Genomic DNA, 16,115 nt, shown 5'->3' with positions numbered 1-16,115 from the left:
ACAAAACTTGTTCACTTCCCTTCATGGTTTTATAAGGAAAAAGACTGGTGTAGGCAAGCCCATGCTTACACGAATCCAGTTTTAAGTGGGTGGGGTGGGGAGGAGTGTGTTATTTGGGAGAAAGGACAGAGAATTGTGTGTGTGTGTGTGTGTGTGTGTGTGTGTGTGTGTGTGTGTGTGTGTGTGTGTGTGTGTGTGTGTGTGTGTGTGTGTGTGTGTGTGTGTGTGTGTGTGTGTGTGTGTGTGTGGTAATGGTGTGTGTGTGTGTGGTAATGGTGTGTGTGTGTGTGAGACTGGTGTGTGGGAATGGAGTGTGTTTGTGTGTGAGACTGGGAATGGAGTGTGTTTGTGTGTGAGACTGGGAATGGAGTGTGTTTGTGTGTGTGTGTGTGTGTGAGACTGGGAATGGACTGTGTGTGAGACTGGGAATGGACTGTGTGTGAGACTGGGAATGGAGTGTGTGTGAGACTGGGAATGGAGTGTGTGTGGGGGGAGTTGCAGCTAGATTGATTGGCATGCTCTCTGCAGGTTTCCATTGACCCAGGTTTTTTTTAATAAAAGAAATGTCGCAAAATGTTTTATGGAAACGGCAGATATAGGAGACATTTTTATCCATTCAACTGGGTCAAACTTTATTTATTGCGACAAATGATAATGGAAACAGTAAATTCCGTAACTGTAAGCTCCACCCCACATTTAATTTGAAATGTCTACTACTTGCAAAATAAAAAAAATTACTATAAAAATCACGTTTCTTTGCAGGACAATGATTGTCCTGACTTTCAAGAAGGCCTTCACCTTGCAGTTCTGATTGGCTGGCATATTTCACCATCCAATTATTTCAGATGTACAGGAATGCAAGTTTCACCTTGGCGACCACGGACCGTGCCGATACATTGGCACATGAGAATTATTAGAATATGGCACATATTAGTCAATTATTGCATTCTATCCAAGCTGGCTTTCGCGGGCTGCCTGAGACATGAAGCAGATACATTGCCTCAAAGTATTCATACCTCTTGACTTATTCCACATTTTGTTGTGTTACAGCCTGATTTCAAAATGGATTAAATGTTTGTTTTTCTCACCCATCTACACACAATACCCCATAATGACAATGTGAAAACATGTTTTTAGAAATTTCTGCAAATTTATTGAAATGAAATAAACTATATTTACAAAAGTGTTTCTGTATGTGGACAAATTAGTGGATTTGGCTATTTTAGCCACACCCGTTTCTGACAGGTGTATAAAATCGAGCACACAGCCATGCAATCTTCATGTCCTTACAAAAGATCTCAGTGACTTTCAACATGGTACCGTCATAGGATGCTACCTTTCCAACAAGTCAGTTTGTCAATTTTCTGCCCTGCTAGAGTTGCCCCGGTCAACTGTAAGGGCTGTTATTGTAAAGTGGAAACGTCTAGGAGCAATAACAGCTCAGCCGCGAAGTGGTAGGACACACAAGCTCACAGAACGGGACCGCCGAGTGCTGAAGCACATAGAGCTTAAAAATCATCTGTACTCAGTTTCAACACTCCCTACCGAGTTCCAAACTGCCTCTGGAAGCAACATCAGCAGAAGAACTGTTCGTCGGGAGCTTCATGAAATGGGTTTCCATGGCTGAACAGCTGCACACAAGCCTAAGATCACCATGCGCAATGCCAAGCGTCGGCTGGAGTGGTGTTAAGCTTGCCGCCATTGGACTCTGGAGCAGTGGAAACGCGTTCTCTGGAGTGATGAATCACGCTTCACCATCTGGCAGTCCGATGGATGAATCTGGGTTTGGCGGATGCCAGGAGAATACTACCTGCCCCAATGCATAGTGTCAACTGTAAAGTTTGATGTAGGAGGAATAATGGTCTGGGCTGTTTTTCATGGTTCATGCTCCTTCGTTCCAGTGAAGGGAAATCTTAACGCTATAGCATACAATGACATTCTAGACTATTCTGTGCTTCCAACTTTCTGGCAACAATTTGGGGAAGGCCCTTTCCTGTTTCAGCATGACAATGCCCCAGTGCACAAATCGAGGTCCGTACAGAAATGGTTTGTCGATCGGTGTGGAAGAACATGACTTGCCTGCACAGAGCCCTGACCTCAACCCCATCAAACACCTCTGGGATGAATTTGAATGCCGACTGCGAGCCAGGCCTAATCGCACAACATCAGTGCCCGACCTCACTAATGCTCTTGTGGCTGAATGGAAGCAAGTCCCTGCAGCAATGTTCCAACATCTAGTGGAAAGCCTTCCCTGAAGAGTGGAGGCTGTTATAGCTGCAACAGGGGCACCAACTCCATATTAATGCCCATGATTTTGGAATGAGATGTTTGACGAGCAGGTGTCCACATATTTTTGGTCATGTAGGGTATCACATTTACCTAAGTACTCACACCACTGAGTCAATACTTTGTAGAAGCATCTTTCGCAGCAATTACTGCTGTGAGTCTTTCTGGGGAAGTCCATAAGATCTTTCCACACCTGGATTGTGCAACATTTGCCCATTTATTATTTTCAAAATTCTTCAAGCTCTGTTAAATTGGTTGTTGACCATTACTAGACAAACATTTTCAGGCCTTGCCATAGATTTTCAAGTAGATTTAAGTCAAAACTGTAACTCGACCACTCGGGAACATTCACTGTCTTCTTGGTAAGCAACTCCAGTGTATATTTGGCCTTGTGTTTTAGGTTATTGTCCTGCTGAAAGAGGAATTCCTCTCCCAGTGTCTGGTGGAAAGCAGACTGAACCAGGTTTTCCTCTAGGATTTTGCCTGTGCTTAGCTCCATTCCGTTTCTTTTTTTTATCCTGAAAAACTCCCCAGTCCTTAACGATTACAAGCATACACATAACATGATGCAGCCACGACTATGCTTGAAAATTTGGAGAGTAGTACTCAGTAATGTGTTGTATTGGATTTGCACCAAACATAACATTTTATATTCAGGGGGAAAAGTTAATTGCTTTGCCACATTTTTTGCAGTATTTCTTTAGTACCTTGTTGCAAACAGGATGCATGTTTTGGAATATTTTTATTATGTACAGATTTCTTTCTTTTCACTCTGTCAATTAGGTTAGTATTGTGGAGTAACTACAATGTTGTTGATCCATCCTCAGTTTTGTCATATTACAGCCATTAGAGTTTAACTGTTTTAAAGTCACCATTGGCCTCATGGTGAAATCCCTGAGCGGTTTGCTTCCTCTCCATTAACTGAGTTAGGAAGGACACCTGTATCTTTGTAGTGACTGGGTGTATTGATACGCCATCCAGAGCTTAATTAATAACTTCACTAGGCTCAAAGGGATATTCAATGTCTGCTTTTTTTATATTTACCAATCTACCAATAGGTGCCCTTTGCGAAGCATTGCAAAACCTCCCTGGTCTTTGTGGTTAAATCTGTGTTTGAAATTCACTGCTCGACTGAGGGACTTTTACCTGTTTGGGGTACAGAGATGAGGTAGTCATTCAACAATCATGTTAAACACTATTATTGCACACAGTGAGTCCTGCAACTTATAATGTGACTTGTTAAGCAAATTGTTACTCTTGAACCTATTTAGACTTGCCATAACAAAGGAGTTGAATACTAATTGACTCAAGACATTTCAGATTTCTTTTTCTTTACTATTAACTAAAAATTAAAAGATGTTTAAAAAAATTCCACTTTCACATTATGGCCTATTGTGTTATAGGCCATTGACAAAAAAAAATCTAAGTTTAATCTTTTTTAAATTCAGGCTGTGACACAACAAAATGTGGAGAAAGTCAAAGGCCATTGACAAAAGAAAATCTCAATTTAATTATTTTTAAATTCAGGCTGTGACACAACAACATGTGGAGAAAGTCAAAGGGGCGTGAATACATTCTGAAGGCTCTGTAGGTGGGAGGGCATACAGGCGGGCGCCAATTTATTAATGCACAATTTGCCTAAATAGGTAGTGGAAACACTTCAACCATTAGGTTTTTATTCACCCCTGTAGTTTTTAGTGGTTTCTTTATTTTACATTTTAGGTGTGACGCATTACACCAAGCTGTTTTTATTGACACAAGATAGTTCAATGTAAACACACCTTAGCAGGCAATTGTCCCAAAAAATAATAATATGCAAACGTTCCAAAGGTCGACGACTGGACAAGTTAATAAAAACATACCTACAGAGGGGAATATTAGAAGCAACACTCTGAAGTTCCTGTTTGGTGTTGGGCATACCCGGCTGCCTCGCAACACTCCACTGTCTCTCTACCCGGTTGAAATGACTGACTTCCAGTGATCCCCTGTTGCCATGGTCAAAGTTTGGTCGTTTTGTGTTCTCTAGTCTGGTAGGCGGGGTCCATGGAAACATACTGTAGCTGGATGATATTTACATGATTCATCTAGCTCTGTTTATACCATACAAGGAGTGGTCTGTGTGTGTGTGTGTGGTCTCGTGGAACCAGACAAATTGTGTGTGTGTGTGTGTGTTACTGACGTCCCATATGAATATAAAGAATCTTAAGTGGAATTTCTACAACTAAGTTGAGCACATGATCCTGCATGTGAGTTCTCTCTCTCTCAATTCATTTCAATTTAAGGGCTTTATTGACATGGAAAACATATGTTAACATTGCCAATGCAAGTGAACTAGATAGTAAACAAAAGTAAAATGAACAGTAAACATTACACTCACAAAAGTTCCAAGGGAATAAAGATATTTCAAATGTCATATTATGGCTATATACAGTGCTGTAATTATGTTCAAATAGTTAAAGTACGAAAGGGAAAATACATAAATATGGGTTGTATTTACAATGTTGTTTGTTCTTCACTGTTTGCTCTCTCTTTCTCCCTCTTTCTTTCTCACTCATTCTCTCTCTCTCTCACACACTTTTATGTAACTTGCGGAGAGCCTGAAGTAACATAATAAAGAGAGGAAGTGAAAGAGAGCGAGGGAGAGTGCTGTTGATAATGAGAGAGCTGAGAAACAGCTGAGAATGTCTGAAATTGCAATCAAGGGAGAAACGAGAAGGAAGGCTTTTTGTATTGTGTGTCTTTTTGTATTAAAGGTCAACTTTAGGCACAAACTCCTTTCTCAATTTTCAAAAATAAATGAGGTGTGTCTTTTTAGTGGTTCATTGATGTCATTCTGGACATGCTAGCTAGTTCAGTAGCTGAGCTAGCCAGATGTAGCTAGCTAGTTCAGTAGCTGAGCTAGCTAGTTCAGTAGCTGAGCTAGCTAGTTCAGTAGCTGAGCTAGCTAGTTCAGTAGCTGAGCTAGCTAGTTCAGTAGCTGAGCTAGCCAGATGTAGCTAGCTAGTTGTTGAAGTCATTTCACAGGATTTGTTTTTTGGGTGAAAGCTGTAGAGATCGGTAAGAAAAGGCACTTCTGTAGCTTAATATCTTAATACATTTTTTTGTTTTTAAGCTTTAAATGACCTAGTATGATGGTGCATTGATCAGTTATACAGTTTAAAGTTGTTATATTTGCGTTTTTGCCCAAAGGTAACTTTTAACAACAGCCTCTATGCTTGCTTCCCAGGTAGAGGTGTGTCCACAGCAGATGACGGAAGATGTTGGCTATGAACCAAGGAGTGGTGGAGGAATGGCTGTCAGAGTTTAAGGTGAGGGAGGTGTGTGTGTATTAGAGGAGAACCAGTGTCAATGTGTCTACATCAGTATTCACTGCACCTCTGTCACTCTGTCACTGTCACTCTGTCTCACTCTCAATTCAAAGGGGCTTTATTGGCATGGGAAACATATGTTTACCAAAGCAAGTGATATAAACAAATTCAACATCAACAAAAAGCTATCAGAACTGTAAACATTACACTCAAAGGTTTAAAAAATGATAAAGATATCTCAAGTGTTATATTATCATCTATGTAGAGTGTTTTAGCGGTAAGATAAATTAACAGAAGTATTGGTTGTATTTATAATGGTGTTTTGTTCCACTGGTTGACCTGTTCTCATGGCAACGGTCCACCAATCTTGCTGCTGTGATTGGTATTTCGCCTAAAAGATATGAGAGTAATTTTTTTAATGACTTTTTACCCTTTTTTTTCTGTAATATCCAATTGGTAGTTAGTCTTGTCCCGTTGCTGCATGTGTCCTCCGAAACACGACCCCGCCAAGCCGCACTGCTTCTTGACACAATGCTCACTTAACTTGGAAGCCAGCCTTAGACTGTGGGAAATAGTGCAAAAGGGAAAATAAATAAACATAAATATAGGTTATATTGACAATGGTGTTTGTTCTTCACTGGTTTCCCTTTTCTTGTGGCAACAGGTCACACATCTTGCTGCTGTGATGACACACTGTGGTATTTCACACAGTAGATATGGGAGTTTATCAAAATTGGGTTTTGTTTTTAAAAATTTGTGGGTCTTTGTAATCTAAGTGAAATATGTGTCTCTAATATGGTCATACATTTGACAGGAGGTTAGGAAGTGCAGCTCAGTTTCCACCTAATTTTGTGGGCAGTGTGCACATAGCCTGTCCTTTCTTGAGAGCCAGGTCTGCCTACGACGGCCTCTCTCATTAGCAAGGCTATTCTCACTGAGTCTGTACATAGTCAGAGCTGGTCTTAATTTTGGGTCAGTCACTGTGGTCAGGTATTCTGCCACTTTGTACTGTTTAGGGACAGACAGCATTCCAATTTGCTCTGTTTTTTTGGTTCACTCTTTCCAGTGTGTCAAGTAGTTATCTTTTTGCTTTCTCATAATTTGGTTGGGTCTAGTTGTGTTGCTGTCCTCGGTGGTCTGTTTTGTGTTTGAACAGAGCCACAAAACCAGCTGGCTGAGGGGACTCTTATCTAGTTTAATCTGTGTGGGCATCGCTTCCTTTTAGGTGGCTGTAGAGTTTAACAACTCTTTTCTGGATTTTAATAACTTGTCCCAATTCTGCTCTGCATGCTTTGTTTGAGGTTTTGTGTTGAAGGTGAAGGATATTTTTGTAGAAAGCTGCATGCAGTCTCAATTGGTTGATTGTCCCATTTTGTGAATTCTTGGTTAGTGAGTGGACCGCAGACTTCACAATCATAGAGGTTCTATAACTGATGGAAGCATTTTTAGCCAGGTCCTAGTTGGGATGTAGAGTTTTATGTTCATTTGGATGGCATAGAACACCTTCTTGCCTTGTCTCTTAGATCATTCACAGCTTTGTGGAAGTTATCTGTGGTATTGGTGTTGAGGTAGGTACAGTGGATTCGGAAAGTATTCAGACCCCTTGACATTTTTCAAATTTTTGTTACATTACAGCCTTATTCTAAAATGTATTAAATTGTGGGTAGGGGGGGGGTTCTCATCAAACTACACACAATACCCCATAATGACAAAGCAAAAACAGGTTTTTAGAAATTGTTGCAAATTTGTGTTCAGACCCTTTACTCAGTACTTTGTTGAAGCACCTTTGGCAGCGATTACAGCCTCGAGTCTTCTTGGGTATGATGCTACAAGCTTGGCACACCTGTATTTGGGGAGTTTCTCCCATTCTTCTCTGCAGATCCTCTCAAGCTCTGTCAGGTTGGATGTGGAGCGTCGCTTTACAGCTATTTTCAGGTCTCTCCAGAGATATTCGAACGGGTTCAAGTCTGGCTGGGCCGCTCAAGGACATTCAGAGACTTGTCCCGAAGCCAGTCCTGCGTTGTCTTGGCTGTGTGCTTAGGGTTGGTGTCCTGTTATAAGATGATCCTTTGCCCCAGTCTGAGGTCCTGAGCGCTCTGGAGCAGGTTTTCATCAAGGATCTCTCTGTACTTTGCGCCGTTCATCTTTCTCTCGATCCTGACAATCCCAGTCTCTGCCGGCCACTCTACCATAAAGGCCTGATTGGTGGAGTGTGCAGAGATGTTTGTCCTTCTGGAAGGTTCTCCCATCTCCACAGGGGAACTCTGGCGCTCTGTCAGAGTGACCATCGGGTTCTTGGTCACCTCCAATCGTCTCCCCCGATTGCTAAGTTTGACCTGGCGGCCACTGTGTTCTTGGGGACCTTCAATGCTGCAGAAATGTTTGGGTACCCTTCTCAGATCTGTGCCTCGACACAATCCTGTCTCGGAGCTCTACAGACAATTCCTTCGACCGCATGGCTTGGTTTTTGCTCTGACATGCACTGTCAACTGTGGGACCTTATATAGACAGGTGTGCGCCTTTCCAAATCATGTCCAATCAATTGTATTTACCACCGGTGGACTCTAATCAAGTTGTAGAAACATCTCAAGGATGATCAATGGAAACAGGATGCACCTGAGCTCTATTTCAAGTCTCATAGCAAAGGGTCTGAATACTTATATAAAGAAGGTGTTTCTGTTTAGTTTTTTAAATATATAAATACATACATTTGCAAATGTTTCTAAAAACCTGTTTTTGCTTTGTCATTATGGGGTATTGTGTGTAGATTTGAGATTATATATATTTTATTTATTTATTTTAAATCCATCTTAGAATAAGGCTGTAACTTAACAAAATGTGGAAAAAGTAAAGGGGTCTGAATACTTTCCGAAGGCACTGTATAATTATTTGTGTGCTCTAAGGCAACGGTGTCTAGATAGAATTTGTAGTTGTTGTCCTGGCAACTGGACCTTTTTTGGAACACCATTATTTTGGTCTTAGTGAGATTCACTGTTTGGACCCAATCTGTGCAGAAGATCTAGATGCTGCTGTCGGCCCTTCTTGGTTGGGGACAGAAGCACCAGATCATCAGCAAACAGTAGATATTTGACTTCAGATTCTAGTAGGGTGAGGACAGGTGCTGCAGACTGTTCTAGTGCCCTCGCCAATTCACTGATATATATGTTGAAGGAGGTGGGGCTTAAGCTGCATCCCTGTCTCACACCCCGGCTCTGAGAAAAGAAATGTGTGTTTATTGCCAATTTTAACCGCACACTTGTTGTTTGTGTACATGGATTTTATAATGTCGTATGTTTTTCCCCCAACACCACTTTCCATCAATGTGTATAGCAGACCCTCATGCCAAATTGAGTCAAAAGCTTTTTTGAAATCAACAAAGCATGAGAGGACTTTGTTCTAGTTGTTGCTCTCTTTCACTCACTCATTCTCTCACACGCATACACACACATCGTTACCTGTTTATTTCAAGGTTACTCAGAGTACAGAGTGTTGATCTGTGTGATTGTGTACAGACCCTTCCTGACAGTGCAGTGTCCAGCTACGCAGCGTCTCTGAAGGAGAAAGGCTCCCTGGTCCCAGCGCTCTACAAAGTCATCAGAGAGAACTACAGTGACGTACGTATTACACACACACACACACACACTGATACAATCCTTTTCCACTAGTATTGCTTCATTCTGAATAATACTAGCCAGGAGCTTCTGTTCTTTGCTAAATAACCAGTTAACTTTTTAAAGTGGTTTAGATGAAACAACAACCTAGGTATGTTGAAACTAAAACTTAAAGTGAACTCTCCTCTCAAACCTTGTCCTCTCTATCTCTCTTCTAGCTGTTGGAACCCGTGTGTCACCAGCTGTTTGAGTTCTACCGTAGCGGGGAGCTTTGGCTGCAGCGGTTTGTGCTGCAGTTCCTCCCTGAGCTGCTCTGGTCCCTCCTCCTGGCTCCGTCTGCAGCCAGGGACCCACACACCTCAGGCTGTATAGAGGCCCTGCTACTGGGGATATACAACCTGGTGAGAGACACACCAACACACACACACACTCTCTCTCTCTCTCTCTCTCTCAGAATAACAGAGTAGGTCAGCTGTCAGTCATCATCCTGTCTCAGTGATTACTCATCCTGACATTTAGCAGCTCTGACATTGCCTGGCAGGCCTTTGAACACACACACACACCACTCAGACACACACACACCACTCAGACACACACACACACACACACACACACACACACCACACCACTCAGACACACACTCACACACACTCACACACACACACACACACACACACACACACACACACACACACACCACTCAGACATGGCTTTCTTGGCACGCTCTTATAACAAATGTTATTTCGTTCAACCTGACATTCCGTCCGTCCGTCCCCCCCCCCCCTCTCTATGTAGGAGATCGTAGATAAGGATGGACAGAGTAAAGTCCTCTCTTTCACTGTCCCCTCCCTCTCCAAACCCTCAGTTTACCACGAGGTAAGTACAAGTCCGTCTTTCTCTATGAACAGTAGTGTGTGGATAGAGACGACCAACTGTTCAGTCTTCCCCAGATGAAAGTGTTTCTAATCCATGACTCGAAACGTTCTATGAATCAAGTTATTAATATGAATAAACCCCTCCCCCAGCCCTCCCACATTGGCTCCCTGGCGTTGACTGAAGGGGCTTTAGCCAATCACGGGCTGAGTAGAGTGGTGTACAGCGGGCCTCACCTACAGAGAGAAACATTCACTGCTCAGAACAGGTCAGAGACAGAGAGCTATGGTTGAGTTGGAACTCGACTGCTGTGTGCTACATTTCTTTCATGACTAATTGACTGTTGTGTAACAGTTCTTGGTTTGTGTTAATGTTGCATTTTGTATGTGTGCGTGTGGTTTTACTATTGTTGTGGGGACAAAACAAGGTCAATTCGGACAAGGGGGACATTTCGCCGGTCCCCACAAGGGAAAAAGCCTGTTTTAGGTTTAGGGGTTGGAAATAAAGTTAGTGAGGAGTTATGGGTTAGTGATTAGGGAAAATATGATTTTTAATGGGAATAAATGTTTTGGTCGCTACAAGGATAGTAAAACAAACGTGTGTGTGTGTGTGTGTGTGTGTGTGTGTAGGTTCGAGGTGCTGACCTTCCTGCTGTTGAGTTACAATGCGTCCCTCAGTTACATGTCCTCCTCCTCTCTGCAGTCCCTCTGCCAGCTCAGCTCCAGGTAACACACAGATAATACTTCATGACCCTGTGCTGTTCTGCCATCGGGGAAAGTCCATTCTCAACACACACTCACATGCGTACACACACACACACACACACACATGCCAGCATCTGCTCAACTGATCCTCTTTAAGACTTGAGTGTGGAACTGAGCCAAGATACTACCACTTCCTAGAGAGGCTAGGACACACACATCTCTCTGTGAGGACTACTTCATCTGCTGGCAGTGTGTTGAACACTGAGCTAAAGCCACTCAGAGAGGTGATTGGCTCACTACAGTTCTACTGGAAAAGAACATGAATGCTGGCACCACTGTGGCCTTTAGGAACAGGGCTGCTTGAGGTTAATACATTTAGACACAAGTAAGAGACTTTCTTGTCCCAAAAACTATGTTTGCTTGCAAAACCTGCCAAAACATAGCAGTATAGCTCGACTGGTATGGATTTTTCAAATCATAGTGCTCTTTTATAAAACAAAATACGCTGGCTGACACATTTCTCAAAGCTTGTCCTTTGTGTTTCGGTTGGTTGACTCTGTTCTCTGTACTGTGATTGGTTGACTGTATTCTCTGCCCTGTGATTTGGTTAACAGGGTGTGTATCTGTGGTTTCCCACGACAACATTTGAGGAGGTATAAAGGCATCAGCTCTCGTCTGACCGTCACCTCTGACTTCCTGGTTCAACTCGTCACTGGGATACACTACGCACTGTGAGAACACACACACCAGAGGAGGCTGGTGGGAAGAGCTATAGGAGGACGGGCTCATTGTAATGGCTGAAATAGAATAAATAAAACGGCATCAAACATGTGGAAACCACATGTTTGACTCTGTTCCATTCATTACAATGAGCCCATCCTCCTATAGCTCCCCCCACCAGCCTCCTCTGATACACACTAGCCCTAACCTCTGACCCCTGATTTTAACCTTGACCCGGACCCTGTGTGTGTGTGTGTGTGTGTGTGTGTGTGTGTGTGTGTGTGTGTGTGTGTGTCTTCCAGGTGTAATGGGGAGATGGACCTGGGTTCCAAGGCGCTGGATGATGTTCTGTACCGAGCTCAGCTAGAATTGTTCCCTGAAGCTCTACTGGTGGGTGACATCTCTCTCTCACACACACACACACACACACACACACACACACACACACACACACGCCGGTGTGTGCCAGGACACTGACCTCTCCCATGGTGTGTGGGGTGCCAGTAATCCCAGTAGATTATTCAATGTTGAGACATTGAGATGTTAATCTTGAAGGCTGCTGCCGTGTCTCACGGCTTCACAGCAGGCAGCGGTTGATCAACAGTCCCGTTGTCAATGCCTAACATTGTGTGTTTAGGTGGGTAATGCCATCAAGTCGTCCCAACAGTGTGCAGCGCTAAAGTCTGGCGCTAGTAAAGAAGGAACTCGCATCATTCAGGTGGAGATGACTCCTACTTCGTCTAGGTATGTTATGTATAAATTCTATCGACACCGTTTTCATGGTTCATCTATAGGTATAGTTTCGTAGATTCATCTTTTTTTGTGTGGACATTTGAATATATTTGGATTTTGACATTGCATTCCATAACGGTAGCATGTGCCACGTTAGATCAATATTGTTTTCTGATGGGTGATGATTTTAAATGACGTTTCCTGTTTACCTGTTTTGAACTTCTAATAATGGCCCCTCTCAATTGTGCATTCCGTCCTGTAGGATCTCACGGAACGCAGTCACATCACTCTCTATCAGAGGACACCGCTGGAAACGACATGGTAAGATACAATCACACACACATGCACACAAACAGGACTGGGTTTAGGAACACTATCCTAGTCTCAGTAGGATATCTGACCTATTCTCTGTAGCTTGTCTAGTGATTTAAAGACATTAGTCTGTCTGTCTCTGTAGTGGCCTGTCTGTAGGACAATTACTGACTACTAATGAAAGGTTATCAGTTCCAGACCCTTCCCATCAACGCAGCTCGACTGACTACTGTTAGGTTCGTCTTTTTCTGAGTAAATAACTCAAGGACACGAGAGAAGCTTAACAAAGTTTAATTCTTCCCAAAGGGTCGTTACAGCTGTAATTCACACAAGCACTGATATGTAACCCTTTCTCCTAGGCTGTCTCGTCCTCCACAACCGAACAGTCAATACATCTCTGTTGCTAGACAGAACCTTAGAATCTGTTCTTCCTCACTTCATCTGACCTGACCTCTACCCCAAAGTGTTCACTCCTCCCCAACTCAAGGCTGTCTTGGTTATTGATACCAGACTGTGTCTCTTCTCCTCCCAAGTATCCCTGATGGCTAACAATAACATATCCTGACATAATGTAAACGTTATACATTACCCTCTCACCCTCAGTGAGTGACATATCCTGACATAATGTAAACGTTATACATTACCCTCTCACCCTCAGTGAGTGACATATCCTGACATAATGTAAACGTTATACATTACCCTCTCACCCTCAGTGAGTGACATATCCTGACGTAATGTAAACGTTATACATTACCCTCTCACCCTCAGTGAGTGACATATCCTGACATAATGTAAACGTTATACATTACCCTCTCACCCTCAGTGAGTGACATATCCTGACGTAATGTAAACGTTATACATTACCCTCTCACCCTCAGTGAGTGACATCCTGACATAATGTTAACGTTATACATTACCCTCTCACCCTCAGTGACATTGTTAGTTTCCAAGATCTCCACCCAACACATTCCAAAGCATCTGTCTTTCTACAGAGAACCATTAACTTCTGACATAAAAGCCAGTCTCGTCACTCAATTATATACTCTGCTTCTGATCTTTAGCATTTCAATGTTCAAAGTTTACCCAGAATCCAATACTACTAATGAGAGCTTATCAGTTCCAGACCCTTCCCATCCACACAGCTCTACTGACTACTAATGAGAGGTTATCAGTTCCAGACCCTTCCCATCCACACAGCTCTACTGACTATTAATGAGAGGTTATCAGTTCCAGACCCTTCCCATCCACACAGCTCTACTGACTACTAATGAGAGGTTATCAGTTCCAGACCCTTCCCATCCACACAGCTCTACTGACTACTAATGAGAGGTTATCAGTTCCAGACCCTTCCCATCCACACAGCTCTACTGACTACTAATGAGAGGTTATCAGTTCCAGACCCTTCCCATCCACACAGCTCTACTGACTATTAATGAGAGGTTATCAGTTCCAGACCCTTCCCATCCACACAGCTCTACTGACTATTAATGAGAGGTTATCAGTTCCAGACCCTTCCCATCCACACAGCTCTACTGACTACTAATGAGAGGTTATCAGTTCCAGGAGGACCTGGAGTTCAGCATGTCATGGGTTCTCCACATCAAGATATTTACTTATCTATGTATTATTCACTACATCACTGCTCATCTGTCTCCACATTGTCCTCTATACATTATCACTGTCAAATCAAATGTTTTTAGTCACATGCGCTGAATACAACAGGTGTACAGTGAAATGCTTACTTACAGGCCCCTTACCAACAATGCAGTTTCAAAAAAATACAGATAACAATACGAGATCATAGAAACAAGTAGTTAGCAGCAGTGAAATAACATATCGCTGATGCATTATCACTGTATATACATATTACTGATGCATGATCACAGCCTGTACATATTGTGGATGCATTATCACTGCATGTACACATTACTGATGCATTATCACTGCCTGTACACATTACTGATGCATTATCACTGTCTGTACACATTACTGATGCATTATCACTGTAAATGCATATTACTGATGCATTATCACTGTATATACATATTACGGATGCATTATCGCCGCATGTACACATTATTGATGCATTATCACTGCCTGTACATATTACTGGTGCATTATCAAGGCGTGTACATATTACGGATGCATTATCACTGTATATACATATTACGGATGCATTATCAAGGCTTGTACATATTACGGATGCATTATCACTGTATATACATATTACGGATGCATTATCAAGGCCTGTACATATTACGGATGCATTATCACTGCCTATACAGTTGAAGTCGGAAGTTTACATACACTTAGGTTGGAGTCATTAAAACTTGTTTTTCAACCACTCCACAAATGTCTTGTTAACAAACTATAGTTTTGGCAAGTCGGTTAGGACATCTACGTTGTGCATGACACAAGTCTTTTTCCAACAAATGTTTACAGACAGATTATTTCACTTATAATTCCCTGTATCACAATTCCAGTGGGTCAGAAGTTTACATACACTAAGTTGACTGTGCCTTTAAACAGCTTAGAAAATTCCAGAAAATGATGTCATGGCTTTAGAAGCTTCTGATAGGCTAATTGACATAATTTGGAGGTGGATTGGAGGTGTACCTGTGGATGTATTTCAAGGCCTACCTTCAAACGCAGTGCCTCTTTGCTTGGCATCATGGGAAAATCAAAAGAAACGAGCCGACCTCAGAAAACAAATTGTAGACCTCCACAAGTCTGGTTTATCCTTGGGAGCAATTTCCAAATGCCTGAAGGTACCACGTTCATCTGTACAAACAATAGTACGCAAGTATAAACACCATGGGACCACGCAGCCGTCATACCACTCAGGAAGGAGATGCGTTCTGTCTCCTAGAGATGAACATACTTTTGTGCAAAAAGTGCGACTCAATCCCAGAACAACAGCAAAGGACCTTGTGAAGATGCTGGAGGAAACAGGTACAAAAGTGTCTATATCCACAGTAAAACGAGTCCTTTATCGACATAACCTGAAAGGCCGCTCAGCAAGGAAGAAGCCACTGCTCCAAAACCACCATTAAAAAAGCCAGACTACGGTTTGAAACTGCACATGGGGGAAAATATCGTACTTTTTGGAGCAATATCATCTGGTCTGATGAAACAAAAACAGAACTGTTTGGCCATAATGACCATCCTTATGTTTGGAGGGAAATTGGGGAGGCTTGCAATCCGAAGAACACCATCCCAACCGTGAAGAACGGGGGTGGCAGCATCATGTTGTGGGGGTGCTTTGGTGCAGAAGGGTCTGGTGCACTTCACAAAATAGATGGCATTATGAGGAAGCAAAATTAAGAACATATATTGAAGCAACATCTCAATACATCAGTCAGGAAGTTAAAGCTTGGTCGCAAATGGGTCTTCCAAATGGACAATGACCCAAAACATACTTCCAAAGTGGCTTAAGTACAACAAAGTCAAGGTATTGGAGTGGCCATCACAAAGCCCTGACCTCAATCCTATAGAAAATTTGTGGGCAGAACTGAAAAAGCGTGTGCGAGCAAGGAGGCTTACAAACCTGACTCAGTTACACCAGCTCT

The 16,115-nt window shown here is 42.5% G+C and overlaps 1 protein-coding gene across 2 annotated transcripts in view; it reads left to right on the top strand.

Annotated features, from left to right (window-relative positions):
* LOC129830762 (hyccin-like) overlaps positions 1 to 16,115 on the top strand; it is a 30,028-nt gene that overhangs the window by 6,560 nt on the left and 7,353 nt on the right. For both annotated transcript variants that reach the window (XM_055893458.1, XM_055893459.1), the window contains exons 2-11: positions 5,513 to 5,594; positions 9,107 to 9,208; positions 9,424 to 9,606; positions 10,001 to 10,081; positions 10,231 to 10,346; positions 10,708 to 10,803; positions 11,397 to 11,513; positions 11,805 to 11,892; positions 12,140 to 12,246; positions 12,497 to 12,555. In XM_055893458.1, coding sequence (XP_055749433.1) covers positions 5,544 to 5,594; positions 9,107 to 9,208; positions 9,424 to 9,606; positions 10,001 to 10,081; positions 10,231 to 10,346; positions 10,708 to 10,803; positions 11,397 to 11,513; positions 11,805 to 11,892; positions 12,140 to 12,246; positions 12,497 to 12,555 — 1,000 coding nt within the window. In that variant the 5' untranslated portion in view covers positions 5,513 to 5,543. The remainder of the gene's footprint in view (positions 1 to 5,512; positions 5,595 to 9,106; positions 9,209 to 9,423; positions 9,607 to 10,000; positions 10,082 to 10,230; positions 10,347 to 10,707; positions 10,804 to 11,396; positions 11,514 to 11,804; positions 11,893 to 12,139; positions 12,247 to 12,496; positions 12,556 to 16,115) is intronic.

This window comes from Salvelinus fontinalis, chromosome 32 (assembly GCF_029448725.1).
Source record: "Salvelinus fontinalis isolate EN_2023a chromosome 32, ASM2944872v1, whole genome shotgun sequence".
Lineage (NCBI taxonomy): Eukaryota > Metazoa > Chordata > Actinopteri > Salmoniformes > Salmonidae > Salvelinus > Salvelinus fontinalis.
This window is presented reverse-complemented; position numbering and strand designations above follow the sequence as displayed.